At 42.2% G+C, this 25,506-nt stretch overlaps 1 protein-coding gene across 28 annotated transcripts in view; it reads left to right on the top strand.

Moving 5' to 3' along the window:
* The window catches only part of Neb (nebulin), a 195,811-nt gene extending 170,807 nt beyond the window's left edge, over window positions 1-25,004 (top strand). For 6 of the 28 annotated variants that reach the window (XM_076569469.1, XM_076569465.1, XM_006974275.4 and 3 more), the window contains 23 exons: window positions 280-390; window positions 847-957; window positions 1,507-1,620; window positions 2,960-3,064; window positions 3,856-3,960; window positions 4,541-4,645; window positions 5,299-5,391; window positions 6,458-6,550; window positions 7,994-8,086; window positions 8,538-8,630; window positions 9,521-9,613; window positions 11,351-11,443; window positions 12,307-12,399; window positions 12,913-13,005; window positions 14,547-14,639; window positions 14,942-15,034; window positions 15,369-15,461; window positions 16,317-16,424; window positions 16,749-16,932; window positions 17,180-17,272; window positions 18,427-18,573; window positions 18,986-19,092; window positions 24,282-25,004. In XM_076569469.1, the coding sequence (XP_076425584.1) occupies window positions 280-390; window positions 847-957; window positions 1,507-1,620; window positions 2,960-3,064; window positions 3,856-3,960; window positions 4,541-4,645; window positions 5,299-5,391; window positions 6,458-6,550; window positions 7,994-8,086; window positions 8,538-8,630; window positions 9,521-9,613; window positions 11,351-11,443; window positions 12,307-12,399; window positions 12,913-13,005; window positions 14,547-14,639; window positions 14,942-15,034; window positions 15,369-15,461; window positions 16,317-16,424; window positions 16,749-16,932; window positions 17,180-17,272; window positions 18,427-18,573; window positions 18,986-19,092; window positions 24,282-24,455 (2,487 nt within the window). In that variant the 3' untranslated portion in view covers window positions 24,456-25,004. The remainder of the gene's footprint in view (window positions 1-279; window positions 391-846; window positions 958-1,506; window positions 1,621-2,959; window positions 3,065-3,855; window positions 3,961-4,540; window positions 4,646-5,298; window positions 5,392-6,457; window positions 6,551-7,993; window positions 8,087-8,537; window positions 8,631-9,520; window positions 9,614-11,350; window positions 11,444-12,306; window positions 12,400-12,912; window positions 13,006-14,546; window positions 14,640-14,941; window positions 15,035-15,368; window positions 15,462-16,316; window positions 16,425-16,748; window positions 16,933-17,179; window positions 17,273-18,426; window positions 18,574-18,985; window positions 19,093-24,281) is intronic. The other 22 variants (XM_076569449.1, XM_076569447.1, XM_076569445.1 and 19 more) reach the window with 22 other exon arrangements.
* The last annotated feature ends 502 nt before the right edge of the window (window positions 25,005-25,506 follow it).

The following is a 25,506-nucleotide window of genomic DNA, read 5'->3' as shown; positions in this document are numbered from 1 at the left end:
TCTAAGTTGATGGCTCAGCCATCCTCCCACCATGGTTGGGGTCAGCTCCATCGTAACCTTAGACAGACTTTGGGGAGTCATCGGAGAGCTTCAGAGTTTCTTTGGAGACACTGACTGCCAGCCAAGTATTTCCAGAACGACGAGACACTTCCAAATGTGCGACCCTTGTCAGAACTGTGACTAAGAGGCCAAACCCAGAAAGAAAATAGGATTTTTCTTCGTAGGACTGAAATGTGGATTCTAATGGTCTCTCTTGTTTTTCCTTCCCACTCATATTAGAAAGAATATAGGAAAGATTATGAAGAGTCCATTAAAGGCAGAAACCTGACAGGCCTGGAGGTCACGCCAGCCTTGTTACATGTCAGACATGCAACCAAAATAGCAAGCGAGGTAGTAGCTACTTGGTCTTCCCTTCCCTCTTCACCCAATAATCACACTAATGACTCCTCACTGTGCCCTGCCCGGGTCCCACTCGGGATTTTAGGTGGAGGTCCCGTGTTTGGTACTACCATCTAATCTATGACCCTTTTAATTCTAATAATTTTTTAAATGGAGTCTCTAATAAAACCTGCATAGCTTAGTATTCTGTAGACAACCTAATAAAACATGCCTACCTTTGCATTCTATTAATTTCTAGTCTTGTATTTAATAATTAACATCCACTGTGAACCATACACCCTGAATTTACTCATGTATTTACTTACTCAACCAGGAACTGTTAAAATTTGGAATAATCGTTTTATTTATTGATTCATTAATTTATTTTGGTTTGTTTCTTTGGCTCTTCAGCTAAGAGAACAATCCAGGCTTTCTTGTCAGTTTTGTTGCTTTTATCTTGTGATATAGAAAGAGTATAGGAAAGATCTAGAAGAAAGCATTCGTGGGAGAGGTCTCACTGAAATGGAAGACACTCCTGACATGCTGAGAGCGAAGAACGCCACTCAAATCCTCAATGAGGTAAGACCAGAGTCAACTACTGCACACACATAATTAATATGGATCTGCATCCTACCCAAGGTAGACCAAGAGAGAGAGAGAGAAAAATCATTTCACGTTTCAGATTTTATATCCAGAATAATGATTAACTGCTAAATAAAATGCATGTCCATTTCTGATAAGTAGATATGAAAACAGTATGTGTCTCTAGCAGTTGTCATAACCAATTAGTATCTAATATTACTTGACTTAGTTTTGATGTATTCACAATGCTCATTTAAATGAAATCATACCACACTGGGATGGTGTGCACCTAAATGTAATCCTACTAATGTACCAACCCAGATTTAAAATCTACTCTCTGTGTTAACAGACTTCGATTGCTTAATGCCACCATACACAGAGCAGGATAAACAAGCATGCCATCCTGCCCTGGGAAGGCAGCTGGCAAGGACACCACCTGTGATTCCTGCAGGGGCATGTTATGTGGATTTCTAGTCATGCAGTACTGTTACCACCTGCTAAGAGAAGGCAGGTGACCTTTTTCTTTTAAAAACAATTCTTCTATAGAAAGAATATAAGCGAGACCTGGAGCTAGAAGTTAAAGGAAGAGGCTTGAATGCCATGGCCAATGAGACTCCAGATTTTATGCGGGCCAAGAACGCTACAGACATCGCCAGCCAGGTCAGTGCTGTATCCCTGCATGCTGCAGACATGGCCAGCCAGGTCAGCTCTATCCCTGCATGCTACAGACATGGCCAGCCAGGTTAGCTCTATCCCTGCATGCTACAGACATGGCCAGCCAGGTCAGCTCTATCCCTGCATGCTGCAGACATGGCCAGCCAGGTCAGCTCTATCCCTGCTCATATTTCCAAAGGTGGTCGTGATTCTAAGGACATTTTGTTGGCCCTCTGTCATTTGACTTGTTTGGCAGTAACATTAAATGTTTAGCATCCTTAAGTGTCTGCTTGGTGAAGTGCAATGTAAGGCCCAGGGACCCGTTGCCAGGCTGCTCCTGTCTGCCTTCCTGAGTTTACAACCACAGGGGATGTTCAAAACAAAGTACAGAAGCTAGGGGACCAAATTACTGCATGGAACTGGGGCAGTTTCTGACATCCTTGTTCCTTAGCCAAATCACTCTTTATTTGGCACTAAGAATCTTCATTAGATTGTTTGGGGAGTTCTTTTCCCCCTGCTTCTCGACCTAAATTTAAAACACATCTTTTGAGGCATTCAGTGTTGTGTAAGGCTCCCTGGTGTCAGGTCTTATGCAAACAACCCCTGCTTTACATACTCATACTCAGCCTACATCTAAATGGATAGCAACTCTTTAACAACCAAGACCTCCCCCCATCTTCCCCCGTTTTTCCAGACAGGGTTTCTCTGTGTAGCTTTGCGCCTTTCCTGGAACTCGCTTTGGAGACCAGGCTGGCCTCGAACTCACAGAGATCCACCTGCCTCTGCCTCCTGAGTGCTGGGATTAAAGGCGTGCGCCGCCGCCGCCGCCGCCGCCGCCGCCGCCGCCGCCGCCGCCGCCGCCACCACCACCACCACCGCCCAGCATTAAAGGCTAGGCTCACAACCAAAAATCTAACAGCCAAGACCTTTCCGAATCTCACTCTTTAATATAAAACTATAAGCACGGGCAGGAGGTTAACACGGCTCAGTGGTTAAGAGCACTGGCTTCTCTTTGGAGGACCTGGGTTAGATTCCTAGCACCCACGTGGCAGCTCACTACCTTCTATACCTCATGTTCCAGGAGCCCCAACATCCTCGCCTGGCCTCTGCAGGCACCAGGCATGCATGTGATGCACAGACATACCCTACAGGCACAGCACCCATACACATAAAATTCTAAAACTTTGAAAACTATAAACACAACAGGGAAAAAAAATGTCATTGAATGCCAGGATAAAAAACAAAGAAGAAAGAAAAAAATATAATTAGCTCTTAATTCAACCAAGCCTGTAAGTGCTACGCATATTGGAAACATTCACCAGGCTGTTTGGACGTCCTTTCACAGATTAAATACAAGCAATCAGCAGAAATGGAAAAGGCCAATTTCACTTCTGTCGTTGATACCCCAGAGATCATTCACGCTCAGCAGGTCAAGAACCTTTCCAGCCAGGTAAGATTGCTTTAGGGCAAGGTTTTCCTGTTAATTCCTAATGAATTGCTTTCTCAGACCACAGTTTCCTGCTGTTCCCCCTCCCTCTTACCCCGCCCCCAATGCCTTCGTTGACAGTGCAGATTTGAGTCAGAATTGAGGTTTCTGAATTGGATTTAAAGACAGATTGTAAGAAGGGTTGGAGTGTGGGCACCTCAGTAGTCAAGTGTGACACCTTAGGATCTAGCCAAAACACTGAAAGGAAAAACTCAAACTCAAACGGTCAGGAGGGAAGTTCCGAGCACTAAGGAGCACTTCTGAGGTACAGCTCACAATTAACGAATATTTTAGCATCTGCTCTAATGTGGGCTTAAGGTGTGTGAGTGCATGTGGAAGACACAAAGTAGACCACCCACCTGTGGCTGAGACTGAGTCATCAACGTGAACCATACAACCTGGAGCATCCAGGCTGGCTAGCTTCTGGATCCTGCAAATCCTGTGAGAAAAAGGAGGAAAGCTGTCTGTGGGCGCAAGTCCTTGTCATCTCAGCACTTGGGGAGGACGGCGCGGGAGGCCAGCATAGACTGTAATCCAAGATCCTGTCTCAGAAACCAAATTAAGCACATATAAAAACAAAATAAAAATTAACAGGATTTCATCATGGGTTAGTACTGTTCAGTGATGATCAGGATGTGCCTGCGTGGGCAGGATGCAAAGAACCTTCCCTGTGCTGAAGTGGAAGGACCATTTTAGGTTAGCAGCCTATGTCACCATGGGGCTCATGCTCCCTGTTTCTTGGAACCTTTTCCCAGAAAAAGTACAAGGAGGATGCAGAGAAGTCCATGTCGTATTATGAGACTGTCCTGGACACTCCAGAGATGCAAAGAGTCCGTGAGAACCAGAAGAATTTCAGCCTTGTAAGTTCCACTAAGGCCCAGCCCACCGGTGGGGGACAGCAGGTTAAGGACAGTGGCTTTGAGGACACACACTTGGCATCCCATGAGGGCAGAGGAGCACACGTGAATCTTCTCTGGGTTCACCCTGTATTTTAGTCACAGATGAACATGAAAGTCTCAACCGATCAATAGGTGGCTTCGTGTCACTGAATACAAACTGTTACCATCTTTTTTTTTTTTTTTTTTTACTGGTGATATGTTCTTCTCCAACTAAATCTAAGCAAGAAATGCCTTAAAAATTTTTTGTACATTTTAGGTTTTCAAAAATTAGCTCTGTCTGGGAGTACATGTAGCTTGGTGTTAAAACACGTGCTTCCTGTGGTATGAGACTCTGGGTTCAATCCCCGACAAATCTCCAGCAATACCCCATCACTAAAATTAGTTTTTCTCCTAAATTCTTAGTAAGGAACTGACTTTGGGCTATTGCATTGTGATTATTGTGCCATGTAAAATTTTAGCTTCCTATCCACAATGTAAAACAATTATAAAATGTGTCAGACAATGTTGGAATCTTAACAGGATATTTACTCTTTCTCCATAGCTCCAATACCAGTGTGACCTTAAAAACAGTAAAGGGAAAATTACAGTTGTTCAAGACACGCCAGAAATACTGCGTGTCAAAGAAAACCAAAAGAATTTCAGCTCGGTATATTTCCTGTTTCCTCCCCGTCTAATGCTACCCTAACAGTGCCGTTCTCTTGAAGAAGGCACATAGGCCGACGCTCACACAGGCAATTAACCTCTAACTTGCCCAATTGATGCTAGTGGGTCCTTGGTAAACCCCCCAAACTGTGTTCCCAAATCATCACTCCTGAGAACATTTGAAATAACTGAAATCTAACAAAATAACTCTTCTCTTTGTAGTTTTTTTTAATCTCCTATAGTAACTCAGACAATAACATGTGTTGTCTTGTTCCAAGAAGGTGGATTTCTTTGTGATGTGATTTTCTCTTATTAGCCCTCTACAAAATAACTGACTGACTGACTGACTGACTTTGCATTTCTTTAATGAGTTCTGTGGTTTTTCATCTACGTTTTCTGGGTTGTTTTTTTTTCTCATTCTGTATTAATATACTGTGGTATTCTAAAGAGAACTCTCCAGCTGGCAGGCGACTGGCCTTGCCTATATGGTTCTGGGTATTGATTCTGACAGGACTTCAAATGCGATGCTTCAGCTCTTGCCTGGAGACGCTGTGGAGAGTCTTTGTTTTCACAGAAGCCACGCGGGCTAGTCTTTCACCAGGCACTGCCCAGCTTTCCTTCTTCCTGTGTAACACTCTCCTGATTCTGCACGCCCAGGTTCTGTATAAAGAGGATGTCTCGCCGGGAACAGCAATTGGAAAGACCCCTGAGATGCTAAGAGTGAAGCAAACGCAGGACCACATCAGCTCGGTAAGGACACGTCCGAGTCACTTGTCCTATTCGCAACCTGACTTTGATAAATCTGTAGCTTCTGAGTCACACTCTAAAGCTGTCACCGGAAACAGCGTCCGACCTAAAAGCAGGTGTCCGGACATTGCTGCCAGCACATGCTGTGTGCTGGTGGAGGTTCTCAGGAGAATGAGGGTAGATGTGGAAAGCAGAGGCTTAGGAGAAAATGGGACATATCAGCATCAAAGAATGGACTTTCTGGAGACACATGTGTGGCTACATATGTCCTAATCAAATGGACTGCTGGGTGTGAAGACGCTGGCGGTCAGGAGGCCTCTTCCTGCTTTTGCAATCTCTGATTTCAATTGCCACTCAAGCAATCTTGGTCCCAAAATGTTAAATGGAAAAACCCAGAATAATTATTCTTTCTGATATTATAACATTTGTAGCTTCCTGTCCCATCCGACCTGGGGCACGAATTATCCCTTCATTCAGTCCATACCAAAGTGCATGCTACCCATCCTCTCTGGCTGTCTGCATTGCCAGATTTTAGTATGCAGTGTTTGTGTTCAGGGAGCCCTTGTTTTCTTAGTGATAACCCCAAAGAGCAAGAGGAGCAATGCTGGCCATGCAGATAAACAAAAGAGCTTGCTGTGCTTCCTCTGTAAAAAGTGCAGATGTTCCACATGAGAAGTAAAAATGCCATCTGCTAAGGTTGCTAAGAGATACGGTATAATGACTTTTATATCTGTGAACTTGGAAAAGAGGGAGAGAAACCCATGCTTGTTTGCCGTCCTGCCTCAAAACTGCAAAAACAGAAATCCACAGTGCATGGCGAGCACTTAACTAAGAAAAAGGCAATCTGGGTGTGATGGAACACACCTTCACACTACCACTCAGGAGGCAGAAGAAGGTAGATCTCGGTGAGTCTGAGATCAGCCTGGTCTACAGAGTAAGCCTTGTCTCAAGACAATACAAATATAACTAAATGAGAGCTGGGTAGTAGGAAGTGTACTAGTCAACCATCCACATGTGGTGGGAAGATTCCAGCATGCACTTAGACCTTTGTGTCCCCCTTTCCACATAGGTCAAGTATAAAGAAGCAATTGGTCAAGGAACTCCGATCCCTGACCTGCCTGAAGTGAAACGCGTCAAGGAAACCCAGAAGCACATTAGCTCGGTACGGACGGGACTCTTACCCGGCATGCATTTGTGTGATGGGCCACCCCTCAACTGGTACCCTAGTTCCATCCATCCCTTCCTTCTGCCAAAGGCCTCTTATGCTTAGGGATGCTGTGCCTCCTCCCTAGTCCCCCTCAGATCACAGAAGTAACCAAGAGACCTCAGTTGCAGCGCATTCCCTATTACTCTTTATATCTTCGCTGTATGGTAAACTTTGTTTTGAATTTCCTGTCCACTAACCTGAAAAGGAAACAAGCCCAGGGGTTCTGTGTTGCTTTGGGTTGTAACTTCTTGCCTTTCTGTAGTTTTGTTCTGTTCTGGTGGTCCACCTGCCTCTGCCTCCGTGTGATGGGACTCACAGGTGCACCACCATGCTGAGCTTAGGCTGCAACTTACTAAGAGGAAAGGACATAAGAATTAGAAAGTGGGCATCCCTTACTCTTTGTGTTAAATTTTATAGTCCTTTGATAGTGCTTGTTAAAAAACAAACAACAAACAAAAACACATAGATTAGTGCAGAGACTGAGGACATAGCTCAGTGATGGAACACTTGCCTATCATACATGAGGCCCTGGGTTCAAAACCAATGCAACAAATAAAACATAACTAAACACAGTGAAAAAAAGACCAACCAACAAGCACTAGCTTACTTGATCCTGAAATCATGGCAAAAATTTCAGAGAAAGATGCTGTTCCTGAAATACAAATTATGCATGCTCATATCAAGTGTCCAACTAGGCATCACCTAAGGTTTTTTTAAAGCTGGAGGTGTATGCATGCCTGTAATCCCAGCACTCAGGAGGCTGAAGCAGGAGGGATCCTGGGAGTGTCACACCAGTCAGGGCTAAGTAGCAAAAGAGCCTGTCACAAATTTATATATGTATATATGCATGTATATATATATACATATATATATTACCATATATATGGTAAAACAGTAAGAAATACATAAAATTCTCAATGACTCTGAAGGAGGAGGGATTAGAATACCACATGGTTAGAAAATTATAAAACAGACAACATGTGCTTTGAGTACAGGTATGTAGACCTAGTATGCACAGGATATTAAGCCTGGATACAATGAAATAGTTTGGGTTTTTTTTTTATTATTTTGTTTTTTGAGGGGCTGGTTACTGGCAACTAAACCTAAGGCTTTGCACATGCTAGTCAAAAATGTTTCTTGTTATTAAATTTGTTGTCATAATTTATTGCATTTCAAGAATATACTAAGTATTGACTGTGGAAAATGCAAAATCTAGGATCCAGTTTTCAAGATGGCAAAATTTCTGCAAATCTTTATGGACTTTGTCTTGCTTTGTCCCTGAGTGCATATTGCAAAGGTAGCTTGTCGCTATGGACACTCACCAAAACACCCTCAAGTCGCTGTCAGCTAAAGCATTTGTGGTCACTTTGCTTTCTGGGTATTCTAATTATTCTGCAGGTTATGTACAAAGAAAACTTGGGAACAGGCATTCCAACTACTGTCACCCCAGAGATTGAGAGAGTCAAACGCAATCAAGAGAACTTTAGCTCGGTATTTACAGATCTATGAAATAAGAAATTCTTTCCCGTAAAAAGACTACCAGAATAACCTAGCAGTCTACTTTTCACAGTAACCTTTAACGACCCCGTGTGCTTGTGTATCCCCCTCCCTGGAAAGCCACCTGACCCTCTCCAGAATGGCCACTCTTCTCAATGCTCCTTAACACGTTCTGCAACTGACTGGTGTGAGCTAGATCTGAAATACAGTCAGCAGCATTAACAAGCTTCCTCGGGGTGCTGGCACCCCAGAACCCAGTGCTTCCTACTCTACCTTTCTGTTCTAAGATGTATAGAGTTCATCTTTAAAATTGCAACGTGCGAAAGCATTGCCCTGACTAAAAAGCATTGTTGTCTAAAATCTCCCCGCCCACCCCGCCCACCCCTCCTTCCGCTGTCTCCGGCTTGTTTTGAATGTCTTCTGGGTACTTTCTTGTATCTCACAGGTTTTGTACAAAGAAAGTTTGGGGAAAGGGACCCCTACAGCTGTCACTCCAGAGATGGAGAGAGTCAAACGCAATCAAGAGAACTTTAGCTCGGTATTTCTCAGGGGCAAACATCCCAACCCTAATTCTTATTAAAAAAATAACGGTCACACTGATGTCTTTAACACACAAATGTAAAATTACTAAATTCATACAATGAAAGAATGATGCCAATATTACTTAAGATTTGAACCCAAATCTAATGTAACTTTTAATACTGGTGTGAAATTTTAACTTTAAAAAAAAAAAAAAAAAAAAAAAAACACAGCTATGCATCACTTTCCTTCAAAACCTTACATTCTCAGTTTCCTTCCTCCGGTTCTAACTAGTGTGGTATGGGTCAAAAATAAAATCTAACATCCCCCTGCCCCAAAGGACAGCACTAATCAGAACTGTATTTATTGTGGCTTGAATTTTTTTTTTGGTAGCTTTTCCTTAATGGCCATGATTCTTAAACATCTTCACTTGAAAACAACAGACCAATTCACAGTAACTCGGAAATACAAATTTACTGATGTCATCGAGTTGTGTTTGTGATGCAAGTGAACTTCCCTTTGAGGGATGTATTCAGGATCACTGCTAAGTTGATAATGTATGCCGTCTCAATGTTTATGGATATTTATTCATCTCCCCAAGCCCTCTGTTTTTCTGATTCAGTGCTGTCCCTACCTCATTATAGATAGTAACCTTAATTAGCTAAACACTGTTTGATAAAGCCGAATCCTGTGTATTTGAGAAGGAATGTGTAAGCGAAGCAAGCCTGAGTGTGCATCGATATCACGAAGGGACCAGCCATTATGTGGTGTGCAACTAAATGCACAAAGTGCTCCACGGTTGCTCCGTTTCTTAGTTTTACTTTGCGTCTCTGAAAGAACAAGTACTCTTGGAGATTTAAGTTCAAATCTACCTACAGGCTGATGTGATTGTTGGTTCTGTGCACGCAGATATTGTACAAAGAGAACCTGAGCAAGGGGACCCCCCTGCCTGTCACTCCTGAGATGGAGAGAGTCAAGCGCAATCAAGAAAACTTTAGCTCGGTATTTGCGAGAAAGTTCCTTTAACTCCATATTAAAAAGAATAATTTCGATAAAACAAAATTCTTACTAGTTATCCCTTTATAATAATTTAACAAATTCCTTGAAAAACAAACTTACCAACTGAATCCCTCTGTCCTGGATATTTTACTTACTGTTTAATCTCAATGCTCTGTACTTTCTGAAATCCCTCTGTAAAACGTCTTTATGTTAGATGTATAGGTACATCTCTATTAACTTAGCGTCTGTATGTGGTGTTGGGATTGGACTCGTGGCCTTGCCCAGTCCAGGCAAGTGCTCTGCCACTTGGGCTCCCACTTAACGCGTAGTGTTAGTCTCTCTCCTTTCCCACGTCATTAGTACTGGTACTTTCAAAACTGACTGATTTCCGAACAACGCAAACCTGGGAGCTTGTATTTACGTGGAAATCTTTCAATCTCATGGTTCTGGGTTCGTGCAACAAGAAAAGACACTGCCCCAAGGCTGTGTGCAGGAACAGCATCTTTGCTTAGAAAAAGTGGGGTCCTTACCTGGGTAAACAGCAAAGATAAACGCTCCACATTAGACCAAAAGCTTACTTTGACAATTGTCCTGAACAAGCCATTTTATGACTAGAAATTTATGCTTTCCAATTTTTCTTTTTTTTAGGACAGGATCTTACTATGTAGTCCAGGGTGGCTTTAAATGTGCCACCCTCCTGCCTCAGCCTCCCTGGTGCTAAGAAAAACATGCCAATTAAATCAGAACATTTATTTACATTATTGTTTTATTAACTGATATTCCTGAAAAAACTACAATAATAATTTATCTGTGATCCTTCCATGTAAGGAACTTCTGGGCCTGAAATGGAGGGAGATTCTTATATCCTCTGAAAATTTAACTGGACCCACTTTGGGGAGGAGGGTTGATCTGAATGTGGTTCAAGTCCTTCCTAGCAGTTTGATTTTCTGTGAAACAATTCCCCTTTCACACAATTAGGTCAGTAAGTTCCTTTGACTCCAATCTGTTTTGTTCCTAATTACTGCTCACTAACAATTTCTCAATCCCAGTAAGTTTTCATTGTGTGCTGATATGTCTTTGGGAGTGTTTCACTTACTGTTTTTCCTATGAGTTCATTATTTCTTTTTGGGGAAAGACATCACTTTTCAAAATGATATCTTAGTTATTTCTATATTACAGTGTATTACTGTGTATATCTATTTGAAACTAGTAATTCTAATGGCCCTGGACAACTTTTTCTTTGTTAAAGTATGATTTGTGTTAATTTTTATTGGTTATATTAGACAACATTGTCCATTGGTACCCAGGCCTTTTACATACTATGGGAAAGACTGTATATTAAACGTGGACTTTTGGGTTTGATTATTTCTCTAACCTTAACAAAGACCAGTTTAGTCCGAGATTCAGTCTGTAGTTGTAAATGCCTATTGTGCGCTAAGACAAATGTTTTATGTAGAAAAAAGAACTGTTTGCTGACTCGGTCAAGACGTGTCTCCTTTGCGTAGTGAGCATTTCTATGCTCTCACAGAACTGTATTTCTCCCTAATCCTGTGGGTTAGAGAGTTGAACAGACGAGCTGTAGGCATCACACAGCACCAGGGCAGTGGGCAAAAGTGGTCTTTTCTGCTGGATGTCATAGCTCATAGTCTGGTGGGCGTGGTCCTTCCTGCTGGATGTCATATCTCATAGTCTGACTGCTTGTGTCCCCCCACACCCCCCATGCTTTCTTGTGTCCCACAGGTGTTGTACAAAGAGAACCTTGGGAAAGGGATTCCGATCCCCATCACTCCAGAGATGGAGCGAGTGAAACACAATCAAGAAAACTTTAGTTCGGTATTTAAAAACAAAAAACAAAAAAAATCCCTTTGACTATTTTTAAAATGCTTTTTAAGACATTAATGACTAGAATTTTAAAATATAATTAACTCATCCCAGTTTCTAAAACATGACCTGTTTTGTATCCAACTTAATGCTGCCATTTCCCATGAGCCAGTTTCCTTGGTTAAACATTAACCTGATCATTAAAAGTATTCCAGCTTTAAAAAATAATAATAATAACACCCTCGATGTCTCGGCATCTGTGTTTACCTTGCTTTGGCAAATGTGACGTGAACACACAGCTTCAAAAGCACCATTCTGTGAAGATCTGGCCTCCGGCTCATTTCCTATCCTAACCTCACCCTCCCTGGCACCTGCATAGTCCTTTCCAAGTTCCCTTTTTAGCATCTTATCATTACTCTAGTTACCTTAAACATAATTATTCCCAATATGTCCACCCAGACTAAAAATTAAATACGCTGACTTCATTGGAAAGTCAATGAATGTATGTGTGAACCTTCCCATAGATGGTACTTCTAAAACTCAAACATCCTTTACCTGATTTATGGAAATAACTTTCTTGGTTTGGTTTCTACCTCCCGTTTTTCTCTCACAATGATGACAACTAATTTCTCCCTTTTGTGGTACTCTTTATTGCTTTGCTACAGAAGTGAGCTCAAACAACAAAAATAACCAACCCCCTTGACTGTCTTCATCTCCGCAGCTCCTTCCTGCAATCCTCTCCTCCTCCAGGGTGAAGCTTTTGGCATCCCCCCATCTCTAACTCCTCTTCCTCTTTGCCCTCCCACAGCCGGCTGCTCCACCAGGGAGGGAAAGTGACTGATGGCCTTTTGTTCTGCATGCCTCTTCTCATACAGGTGCTATACAAAGAAAACCTGGGGACAGGAACTCCAATCCCCATCACTCCCGAGATGGAGCGAGTGAAACAGAATCAAGAGAACCTTAGCTCGGTATTTTGGAAAGAAGCAGGGGGGCAGGGAGATGCCACTTAACTCCAGAACCAAGCTCATCATTAAGCACTCTTCCCTGCCTTTGCTTCTGATGTATCTTTGTAAAAGGATTTCCTTTCCCATCTGTTTGTTTGACTTTTTTTACTTTACCTGGTACTTTTAAACATTTTTTTTTTTAACAAAAAGAAGTAAATATTTTAGTTTTGTGGATAACAAAACCAAGTTCTAACCATCTCAAATCCCCGCATTTGCTTAGGAGGTACCAAGCTCACAAAGATGAGGGGGGAAAAGAACAGTGTGGATGACTCTAATAGCCTTTCCTAGCTAGCAGTTTATGTCCTTGCTTCTGTGACACGCAGCCTCCCAGCCCAGTAACCGCGTCCTTAAACAGCACACGGCAACTTGTCAGCATATAACTCCTGGCTCCTGTTAACGTGTACCAAAGAAGTTGATCTCGCCTTTCAATGAAATGTCATTTACCATTGTTTTCTCTGATAATTTCTCATCGTACAGGTGCTATACAAAGAAAACATGGGCAAGGGGACCCCTTTACCCATCACTCCAGAGATGGAGAGAGTCAAACACAATCAAGAAAATATTAGCTCGGTACTCTGACAAAAAAAGAAATATTAATCCTTTAGTGATTGTAAAACTACTTCAATGACAAAATAATTCCTATTAATCCTTTTAAAAGGCACCTTAAGTCTGGTCCATTTCTTGACTACATTTATCCTTCGTTCCTAGCCTTAACTTCATAACAAAATTGCTTTATTCCATTTAAAGTTCTAATACCGAGGTAACACACTTTCCTACAGAACATTCTTCTGCTCGCCTCTCCCCAGACTTACTCCTGCTCTACCCACGGTCTCTTTGTGTGCTTGACAAACTTGGGGGAACCTTGACGGGTGGAATAGGAGGTATAAGGGGGCTATTTATTGAATATTGAAGTCTTTGATGGTTTGGGGTTCACACCACCAGATTTGAATCTTTTGTGGTACAGAGGATCAGTTGGCAGGGCCTTCCACAGGCTAAGACAGGCTCTTACACTGAGGAGCCATGTCCCCAGCCCTACGATGATAGACATGGGCGGAGAGAGAGACCTTGGGAAAGTAGCTCCTCATCCTCTTCCATAGATAAAGATGTAAACTCGATCCAGTGGTGCTTTTCACATTTGAATAAGTCGCTAAAGAGGAAAGTGTCACAGAAAAGGCTTTTTGTCTTAGTGATCTTCATTTGGACTTTGTTGTCTTTATTCTGATCGTTAGTGCTAACTATAATGATCTATTTCCTTCAAGCTTGTGCTCTCTGGTAGTAATCTGTCAATCACTGGGGTATAAGGTTTGTGGGGACGTTAGTTTTCAGTAGAGAAGTTCTTGTTCAGCATTTTACACCACCTGAAGGTTTCTCCATCAGAATCACCTGGAAGCTGATTAAACCAGGTTTCTGGGTCTGACCCATGCTGCCTTCCTTTTGTCCATATGGAGTAGAGAACAGGCATTTTAATAAGTCCTCAGCTGACACTGACCCTCATGGGCGTGGAGAACTGCTAGAAGAGAATCCCTCCCTAGTGACGTGCCGTATCCTAAATCTCCCAGGTCACCTAGAAAGACACCAGGGAAGACACTGAGGTTGAGGATTTGTCAGGACACGTGTCTGTTGCTTTTCCATGCTGATAATGTAATTATTGAAAACATTTTTCATGGCTGATAAGTGTGAAATATTTAGTGAATTAAATAAGCAGACTACAAAAAGACCCATTAAACAGCTGTGGTATTGGGGCCACTTCAACCTCTGTAACTCATGGTAACTGGCCTTTAGATGATGTATCGGGACTGACAGTCACATACTAGGTTAAGTGATGGTAGGGCTGCGTCCTTTCTGGAACATTCTCACTTGGAATCTGCAAGTTTCAGGGCAAGCTTGTACCATAGAAACGTGTGTCTTGCGCTAACTGCAGTCAACTTCTCCCTTGCAAACACAGACTGCTAATCTAACCTCAGGGCCTAAATGATTTGGTGCCCAGGGCCTGACTGAAAGTTATGAAAGTTACTGTAGCATTCCGCTGCTTCTTCTGGTAATTGTAATCTCTTGTTGTTGTTGTTGTTGTGTCTCCCTTTGGATTTTTTGGATCCACTGGACTCCTGTAGGTTTTGTACAAAGAAAATGTGGGGAAAGCCACCCCGACCCCTGTCACACCGGAGATGCAGCGAGTCAAACGCAATCAAGAGAACATTAGCTCGGTATTGTCTTGAGAAATGGAAATGCTTCTGATTTTACAAAGTAACTCTTGCAATTTGATCTGCTCCTAATCCCATCCAAGGTTAAAAATCAAATGAAATGCCAGTTACGCTTTATCTCCTTTAAATATCACACACATTGGTCATTGCCATTAACTGTTTCTGCTGTTTTTCTGGGGAGCTATTCTCACTAATAGCAACAGGTTACGCCTAATGTTTCGCTCCGCTCCCCAACTGGATTTATGTTTAATAGTGAATATTGCCTCCTGGTGAGTGACTTTTAGGTACAACTTTGTTTCTCACAGGTGCTATACAAAGAGAACATGGGGAAAGCGACCCCCACACCCTTCACTCCTGAGATGGAGAGAGTCAAACGCAATCAAGAAAACTTTAGCTCGGTATTTGAGGGGAAAAATAAACCATTAAAATTCTAACAAGCCTGACCATCATGGCAATACCACTAATTCTTCTCATGGTGTTTCCAAGACTTGATACCTTTTTAAAATTCTTCCTTGGCCACTTAAATCCAACAATCCAACCTTGCTAGTTGACACTGAGTTCAAGCCTTTTATCTCTTGCTTTCTACTGTAACATGTTAATGGCTTTCTCCTCCTGAGGTGTTTCTCACACTGTGTGACGTTACTGAGCCATAACACCAGCTAGATTGATGACTTTTCAAAACTGTTTCTCCTTTTGCTTTCTGATGTCGGGATACTCTCTTGGCTCCTCTAGGTACTATACAAAGAGAATATGAGAAAAGCAACTCCAACCCCTGTCACTCCAGAGATGGAGAGAGCTAAGCGCAACCAAGAAAATATTAGCTCGGTATTTCCCGACTAAACAGAGCAGTGGGACAAGTTGGAATTAACATTTTAACACTTTGAATACAGGCCTTTGTTATTCAACTGAAAATGACACTAAAATTTAAAACAACAGATAATGCAACATCTTGGAAAATGTTTTAACATCGTAAAAATGTGCACTTCTTTCACTGAAAATTTACACTGAGATTAACACAGCTGTGTTTTTCCATTCCAAATGATCATACTAAACATACAATGATTGCCTCTGGTTTTCCTCCTCTTACACTTGACTCTGAGGTAGTTTTTCATAACCAGCTATAACAAATTGACCCCTAACATCTTCTACCTCCTGCTGTTATTTCTAAGGTATTTTATTAAATAGGTAATACCCAAAAATTACTATCTTCACTGTGATCTTCTTGCGTTTTGTATCTGGAAGACTCTGATTTTGGTTTGGGCATATTGGTTTATGTAATCTGGGCACTACCTAATGGCTACATGCTTCAAAGGCCAGATCTTTCAAAGTCCAGTCAATATCAGAGTTAATGCAAAATACCATCTACTATTCTGGCACTGGTATTGCAATTCCTATTCAGTTCAAGAGGCCACTTTCTTCCTCTTTTTCAGACTTACCCTGTGCCCCTTCTCCTTTGAAAATGAAAATATTTCATTTTCAAAGTCAAAACAAGTCTTGTGACTTCTGATGTAAGCCTTGCCTGTCCTTGTTCTGACCTGATTGATAAACTGCTGGTCCAATGTCTGGCCACCGTCTGTTGACTCAGACTTCCCTCACCAGTCCCTTCCATTCGAGGCTGTTGACATCTTTGAATTAGAAGAAAGCCATGCCCTGTGCTCACGCATGGTGTCTCCTCCACAGGTTCTTTATTCTGATAGCTTCCGGAAACAAATTCAAGGCAAAGCTGCCTACGTGCTAGATACACCAGAGATGAGGCGAGTAAGGGAAACCCAACGGCACATCTCAACAGTAAGTCGGGAATTGTTTTTTAAATATATTTTTATATGTATGTGTCTGCCCGTCTGTGTGTTTACTATGTGTGTGCAATGCCTGCAGAGGTCAGAAGGAGGGTATCAGATCTCCTGGAACTGGAGTTACATATGTTTGTGAACTGCCTCATGTGTGCTGGGAACGGAACTCAGGTCCCCTGCGAGAACAACACATGAACTTACCTGCTGAGCCATCCCTCCAGCCACAAGAGTTCTTTTTGATCATCTGGCCAGCCTGCTGGAACATGTTCAAACAGAGATCGGTCACACTGTCATAGTTTCATAAAGTAAATTCCTCTTTCAGGTGAAATATCACGAAGACTTTGAGAAACACAAGGGCTGCTTCACACCAGTGGTGACAGACCCTATCACTGAGCGAGTAAAGAAAAACACACAGGACTTCAGCGACATTAACTACCGAGGTATTCAAAGGAAAGTGGTAGAAATGGAGCCAAAACGGAATGACCAGGATCAGGACACCATTACAGGTAACCGACAGCAAAGCCACAGCTGTTCCAAACGGAAGGCAAGGACAATTCTGTGAAAGAAAGGCCCTTTAGCCAGTCTGCAAAGCTGAGGCCTCAGAGGCACCGGCTGCCATCTTTGTCCTTAGGCCAGAACCTGTGCTAAGCAGGAAGCCTAGCCCTCCTGTGACTGCCAGCACCCCGGCTTGGTTCTCAAGTTACAGACGAGTGTGAGAGCTTTTTCTTCCCTGACTGCTGGCTTGCCTTTCAGGTCTGCGCGTCTGGCGTACTAACCCGGGTTCAGTGTTTGACTATGACCCAGCAGAAGACAACATCCAGTCCCGAAGTCTACACATGATTAATGGTATGCACACTCCCAGAGATTCGTGCCAGAAACACCACCTTCTAGCAGACTAGAGTCAAGGAGCGATCCTTCCCTTCCCTTTTCATCTTCTGAGCTTGCTCACAGGCTCGTGGGCCAAACTAAGCATGCTCAGTTTAGGGAAAGATTTTGACAAACTGTCTCACTTCATGGCTCCTTCAGATGCCATTATTATCATTTCTGTATTTTCCTAAAGAGAGAAGTTAGTAAGTTAAAGAAAAGGTGATAATAAAATACATAGACAAACACATGTTCATCGGGAACATTTTGAACTATTTGTGTTAGGGGGATATTCACAAGTGTAGTGGCACATACTCATACTGTGTCCTCATAGAGAAGACAAACCATTGGGCCAGACATTGCTGTGTATTCCTTTAACCCCGTAATCGGGAGGCAGAGGGAAGCAGATCTGTTTGAGTTCGAACCTAACTTGTTCTGCACATTGAGTTCCAGGCCAGCTAGGGCTCCATGGGGAGACCCTACTTTCTGTTTGCTTGGGCTTTCTTTTCTTTTTTTTTTTTTTTTTTTTTTTTTTTTTGAGACAGGGTTTCTCTGTGTAGCTTTGCGCCTTTCCTGGAACTCACTTGGTAGACCAGGCTGGCCTCGAACTCACAGAGATCCGCCTGGCTCTGCCTCCCGAGTGCTGGGATTAAAGGCGTGCGCCACCACCGCCCAGCTTGCTTGGGCTTTCTTAAAGTAAAGTCTGCTGTGCTGTTCTTTAAGGGTTTACGCTGTAGTCTGTGGATAAAGAGAGACCTACCCTGACATACACAGTTTTAAGGTTGTACTCGCAATACCGTGGGACACCGGAAAGACACCTCCATCCATCTGGAAGTGAGGGAGGCATTTCTGGAGAAACTGAAATGTGACTGTGATCACTCTCTATTCACTGAAGCAAGCCAGGAGGAATGGGGTGGTGGGAAGGCCCAGTAGTTAAAGACAGACCCGAGTCTGACACTTCCTTCTGCTGCCCTTGGCCATTTCATCTCTTCTCTGAAAAGGAGAACAGCAGCTATACACTGGAAGAATCGTGTGTAAGGCAAAGAAAACCACTCAGAACTACGTTTGACAAAAACGAACAGCAGGATGGAGGCATCACTGCTGTAGAAACCTTATCTCTGTTGCCTGTCTCCCAGCCCAAGCTCAGCGCCGGAGCCGGGAGCAGTCTCGATCTGCCAGTGCACTGAGTGTCAGTGGGGGTGAGGAGAAGTCCGAGCACTCTGCGGACCAGCACCTTTCCACGTACAGTGATGGAGGCGCCTTCTTCTCGGCAACCTCGACAGGTACAAGTGGACGGTCAAGATGGGCGTGGTCCTGCAGAACAGTAATCCCCGCGTCTGGGAGGCTTTGGTGTGGGATTGCAAACCTGGGGCAGCCTGGGCTACATAGAGCCTTTGTCTCAATCAAACAAACGCAACACCAACAAAAAACAATGGATGCTGGGGACTGACAGCCATGAGGTCAGCTCACTGATGCTTACTAAGCAATGTTTTAAATTTAAAAGTTCATTACTTTTCTGAGAAAAGATTAGGATTGTGGAGTTACATGAAGCTACATGTTTAATTTTCATCATTTTACCAGCTCTTCTCTTCACAGGAGTCATTAATTGGAGTAAATACAACAGTGCTTGGTTGGTAACCACAGAGGAGCTGTCTACCACATGCCTTTACAAGCTGTTTCTTTTCCTCTTTGCAGCGTACAAGCATGTGAAAACCACTGAGCTCCCACAGCAACGGTCATCCTCAGTTGCCACCCAGCAGACGACACTGTCTTCTGTCCCATCCCACCCGTCCACGGCCGGAGTAAGTAAAGAGGAACGGACACAAATGACTACATTTGTGTATTTGTTTTTGTTTTCTTTTTCATTCTGATTATAACATGTATAAATGCATATAAATACATAAATACATCCTGCGGGGTCATGAAAGGTTGCTTATATGTATATGTATTTAGGGCTGACCACTTAGTATTAGATAACCAATTACAGGGCTCTTTCCAGACTGATTCTGCTCGATCATTAATTGCCTACAGCTCTTTAGGTAGGGGTATGGCCTTGTAAGATTTCTCCCAGTGGTTGAAGTCTTGTTTAGGCAGCCATATTGTTGAGGTTTCATGGCTGTGCCTTCCGTCACCTTTATATTAGGTACAATCCTGCAGCAGGCATCCTGGTCCTCGAGCTTCTTTGATGTGGGATAAGAGGTATACTCATCTGCAGGTATAAGGATAAGAAGAATGCAGTTAAGAGCTTGTACTGGTTTAGGACTGCCTGCAGTCCAGGTAGACAGCTGTTGGTTATGGCCAAGATATAAGTATCGTTATTGCCTTTTAGGAATACCTTGCTGTCCTGGTCATTTTTGTAGTTCATAAACATCACAGCTGGGTAGGTCTGCTGATCTCCTCCTTTGGCAGCTTGCATGGCACCTTCAGATATTGAGAGCTAGTCCTTAAGGAGGAGGCTTGGAGGTCACGTCCAGCTGGATTTCCGAAAGTCCTGTGTTTGAAGTGGGTGGTGTCTTCAGCAATAGGCACTTATTTTCCAATTATGGGGAACAATGAAGGGCAATAAGAATAACCCATATGGTGTGGCGGACCTCTTGGACTCCTCTATCAACAACTCCAAAGGAGGTTTTCATGCCTAGCACTAGAGTTTTTGTTAGTCTATGGCTCTTTGAGATAGCATTACCATTCCACTGACATCACTTCATTAAAGAAATACAATAATATATGTAATATTGTATTTATTATATTCTACATATGTAATTATAGGTAAACATAAAATGATTCCCGTGGTTTTCTTTATCCCGCCTCCCCTCTCCCCAGCTAAAGCCCTCCCCTCATTTTTCCCATCCCCCCAGTCAGCACCTGTGTCCTGCTGTTCCCGTCTCTAGAGCCCCTTGTCTCCACTTCCCTGGTTTCTGCAGTTATTCCAGGGTGTGTACACACACACACACACACACACACACACACACACACACACACACACACGGAACTAGGATCCATAAATAAAAGAAAACATGTGGCATGTGTCTTTCTGGCTGTAGGTTACCTTACTCAGGATAATATGTAGTCCATCCATTTACCTGCAAATTTCATGATTTTTTAGCTGAATAGTATTCCATTGTGTATATGTACATTTTCATTATCCACGCATCAGCTGAAGAATGTTTAAGAATTTGCAGTTCCAGGCTATTGTTGAGTAGAGCAGCAGTGAACGTGGATGAGCAAGCATCTGCAGCGCAGGATCATCAGATAGATACTTTGGGCACATGCCAAGGAGTGATGGAGATAGCTCATAAGGTAGATCTATTTTTTTAAATCTATTTTGAGGATTCTCCACACAGATTTCCAGAGTGTCCATGTATTCTGGATATTAATCTTCTATAAAATGTATAGCTGGCTAAGATTCTCTTCCACTCTGTGGGCTTGAACATTTCATTTGCCACGCAGAAACTTTGCTGTTTGATGAGGTCCCACTTGTCCATTGTTGGCCTTTACTCCCGGGTAAATGGATCTTACTCAGAAAGTCCTTCCTTTATCTACATTTTGAAGGGCACTATCTACAGTTTATTCTAGCAGTTTCAACATTCATATTTCATATTGAGGTCTTTGATCCATCTGGAGTTTACTTTTCTGCTGGGTGATAGAGACAGGTCTAATTTTATTCTTCTACATGGGGACATTCAGTTTCCCCAGCCCCATTTGTTGAAAATGTTGTGCTTTCTCCAATGTGGTTTTTGGTTCTTTGTTCAGATATCAAATGGCTGGAGTTATGTGGACTCATGGTCTGATATTGTTTTGTTTCATTGAGCCATACGTCTATTTTTGTTCCAGTACCACTCTATGTTTATCACTATAGCTCTGTAATAGATCTTAAAACCTAATGGTGGTCCCTCTAAACTTGTTCTTTATGCTCAGGATTGCTTTGGCTATCTGGGGGTCTTTTGTGGTTTCATATGAAATTTTAAGGTTCCCCCCGGAGGGGGGGGGTTGATTAGGACTGCATTGAAGCTGTAAACAGCTTTTGGTAGGATGACCATTTTAACAGTAATAATCCTACCAATCCATGAACATGGGAGGTCTTTCCATTTTCTGGTGTCTTCCTCAATCTTTCTTCAGTGATTCAAGTTTGTATAATAGAGGTTTTTCACCCCCTTGGCTAGGTTTACACCAAGATATTTTTTGAGGCTATTGTGAATAGGAATACTTCTGTGATCTCTTTCTCAACCTGCCTGCTGCTGTTGGCTACCAAGGTTTCTGAGTTGATTGTGTATCCTGGCACTTTGCTAAAAGTGTTGATCATTTCTACAGGTTTTCTGGTAGAATTTTTGGGATCAAAATGTAGTATCTGCAAATAAGCATTGACTCCTTTTCCAACTTGCATCCTCCAATTTCCTTCTCATCTTACAACTGTAGCTAGTGCTTCAAGACTGGATTTGCCAACTACAGCCTTTTTGAGGTATATTGCCTCCAGTCACACTCCCTAAAGCTTTTATTGGGAAGACATGTTGGATTTTTTGTTGTTGTTTTTGTTTTTTCAAGACAGGGTTTCTCTGGTTAACAGCAGCCCTGGCTGTCCTGGAACTCAATCTGTAGACCAGACTGGCCTCAAACTCACAGAGATCCACCTGCCTCTGCCTCCTGAGTGCTGGGATTAAAGGCATGTGCCCCCCCCCCAACCAGCACTGAATTTAGTCAAAAAGACTTTCTGTATCTATTAAAATAAGCATGTAATTTTTGTCTTAAAGTCCATTTATGTGACTTATTATATATTTATTGACTTACATATATTGAATTATCCCTGCATCTCTGAAATAAGTCAACTTGATCACGTCATCTTTTTGATATGTGCCAATACCTGTAGGTATTGTATTAAAGATGTCTGCCTCCATACTCTATTGGCCTGTAGTTTGTATTACATTGTTTTATCTTTACCTAGTTTTTGTATTACAGTGATACTCGTTTCATGGAAGGAATGTGGAAGTGCCCTTCTCTTTCGTGTGTGTGTGTGTGTGTGTGTGTGTGTGTGTGTGTGTGTGTGTGTGTTTCACTAATGTGCTATTTAATCTCCATGAGTTCTAGATTTTTATAATTACTAGAAATTTACTGATGATTTTAAGCTTCATTACATTGTGGTCAGAACAGATAAATGAAATTATTTTAATTGTTCTGAATTTGGTTTGTAAGAATTGATTTGTCTCAGGATGTGGTCTATTTTAGAGAACCATCCATGGGCTGCTGGGTAGAATGTGTATTTTTTTAGTGTCAGTTGGAATATTCTGTTGATATCAGGCCTATTTGATGTATAAGGGCATTCAATTCAGACTTGTTTTTTTTTTTAATCCAGATAACCTGTCCCTTGAAAAAAGTAGAGTAGTGAAGTCACCTGTTATTACTGAGTTGGGAGTTAATCTTGTCTTTAATTCCAGAAGTACACTTTTTATGAAATTGGGTGTGCCAGAGTTTGGCACAATATATGTTTAGAAACATGGTGTCTTCTTGGTTGTTCCCTTGATTAGAATGAAGTTTGAAGTCTATTTTGTCAAATACTAGGATAGTTCCACCTGCTTGTCTCCTACCTTATTTGTTGAAATACTCTTTTCCATCATTTTACTTTAAGGTGGTACCTATTTTTTAGAGCTTCTTGTAGACCACAGAAATATGTATTTTGTCTCTTAATTCTTCCAGCTCACCCAGTTCTCTTGATTAGAGAATTGAAGCCATTCGTACCAACTTTGGGGGTGGAGTTGCTCGCTGTCTGTGTCTTGGTCCTAATTTGCACTTCGTTCGTTCTGCCCCTGTAGCCTCTCGCCTGTTCTTATTCTTCAGACCAAAATATTGCTTCCAATAGTGTCTGTCAGGTTGGCTTGATGGGTCAGTAGGCGGTCACTGAGCAGTCTCTGGCTGTAAACATCCGGGAGGTGGATTTTGTTTTATACAAGCTGATCAGTTGTCCATAAACCTCGGTAGGATACCTGAGAAAAGCTTGGCCATCAGTCTCAGCCTAGCCCATGTGGGGACTGGCTTTGTCTTGGAGTCATTGGTATGACCACGCCATGTCAACAATACATTCACTCAGGACTTACTCTAGTAGGACGTCCTCTGTTCCCTACAAGCCTCTTTTCTTCATTATACTTTCACCATTGATTTGTATGTATGTAAGCATTTCTCCCATACTTACTTATGTGCACATGAATGCAGAGGTCAAAATGGCCACTGGATCTCTTGGAACTGGAGTTACAGGCAGTTGTGAACCACTACTTAGGTACCAGGAACTGAACCCAGATCCTCCAAAAGAGCAGTTTCAACACTGAGCCCTCTTCAGCAAGAAAAATCATTAGGTAGCTTGAGAGCGTAAGTAAGAATGAAACTTCTTGCCTGGCGGTGAGGTACATGCTTTTAACCCCAGTACTCAGGAGGCAGAGATAGGCAGATCTCAGTGCATTTGAGGGCAGCCTGGTCTACAGAGCAAGTTCCAGAACAGGGCTGTTCCACAGAGAAACCTTGTTTTGGGGGGGGGGGGGGAAGTGACCCATCTTTTCCTGTTTCCCTGACTGTTCACTCATACACCTCCTTTGGGCAGGTGTTTATTCATAACCTTAGCATCTTAGATAATACTTCTGGTTCCAGGCATAAACTCATCAGCATATGATCTGCAAATATTTTATAAGGTTTTTGTTTTGTTATTGGTTTTTTTGTTCTTTTGTTTTGTTTTTTGTTTGTTTTTTTTGTTTTCAGAGACAGGGTTTCTCTGTGTAGCTTTGCGCCTTTCCTGGAACTCTCTCTGTAGCCCAGGCTGGCCTTGAACTCACAAAGATCTGCCTGCCTCTGCCTTCCAAGTGCTAGGATTAAAGGAGTGTACCACCAACACCCGGCTTTGTTATTGGTTTTTGTTTGGTGGTAGCTGCACAATCTTTTGTCATTAAATTTATCAAAAAGGTCATATGCTCTTACCAATATATGCTATTTTCCTTGTTTTCATTCCCATGAATAGAAAATCTTCCGTGCCATGTATGACTATATGGCTGCAGATGCAGATGAAGTGTCCTTCAAAGATGGAGATGCTATAGTGAATGCTCAGGCGATTGATGAAGGCTGGATGTATGGCACTGTGCAGAGGACCGGCAGGACCGGCATGCTCCCAGCCAATTACGTGGAAGCTGTTTAAGTACTTCAAGATCTCCATCAGTTTGCAGTGTCTGCATCTTGCAGGCAACATTTCAGGAGACTTCAGTGTGTCCATGCTCTCAACCTGCCTAATGTTTTCACCTATATCAATATCACTTAATGTATTACCATCTCTTCTGTAGAAACCTGAGTTATTCTCCATGAAACCAAACATTAATTCATCTGTTCAATTCTTAAGCTAGACTTAGATTCATTCTTTTCTAGATTTACACATGAAACTAAAGACAGTAAACATGTAAACGCTCATTTTGAAAATTACCACTATCAACTCTTCTTTCTGTTTCAAAGTAAGTTGAAATTCACAATAGAATTTTTAAAAGTTTCTGTAGTGCTATGTAACCAAGTCTTTCCTAATTATAAAAATGTTTCAACATTATTCTGGACATGCCAAGCAATAACAGAAAAACAGAAGAATCACTTTTCTCTTGTTTACTAAGTGCTAATGCTTGTGCTTCTAAACTTGTTTCTGTAAGTTATAAAGATGTCAACATAAACTGGAAACTAATAAAATCTACAGTTCTGCAACAAACTGCTCCTGGGCTAAACTCTGATATAAAGTCCGATTTGAAAAGTTACCTACATTTGGGGCTGCAGCAGTGGATTGGTGGCTAAGCAGCACTGGCTGAGCCAACTTTTGGGGTTGGTATTAATCCATACAATTTCAGCAAACTTCCCTTAAGAGCTCTTAAGACAGACCTGTGGGATGCAATATTAACTTGGGACTCCTGCTGCCTGAATGTAGCAGAATGACAATATGGGCAAACACTTGTTGTGAAGGAACAAGAGGTAGAAAGAACCAGTAATGACTACCTGACCACTTGTTTTGTTTACAAAACATCCTTCTGGAAGATTCAAAGACTGTCCCTATAACATGATAGCTACAGTAATACAGCTGTCGGAAGCAGGTTCTTTTAGTTGCTTTTTGTTTTTGGCAGTGCTAGAGATCAAATCATGGGTCTTGGGCGTGCTAAGCAAGTACCCCCTTTCCCCTCAAGTTTCTTAACATATGCATCAGAGACAAGGGGTTGAGT

This window comes from Peromyscus maniculatus, chromosome 4 (assembly GCF_049852395.1).
Source record: "Peromyscus maniculatus bairdii isolate BWxNUB_F1_BW_parent chromosome 4, HU_Pman_BW_mat_3.1, whole genome shotgun sequence".
NCBI classification, from domain to species: Eukaryota; Metazoa; Chordata; class Mammalia; order Rodentia; family Cricetidae; genus Peromyscus; species Peromyscus maniculatus.
Note: the sequence above shows the minus strand (reverse complement) of the source record. Positions and strands in the feature narration are given on the sequence as shown.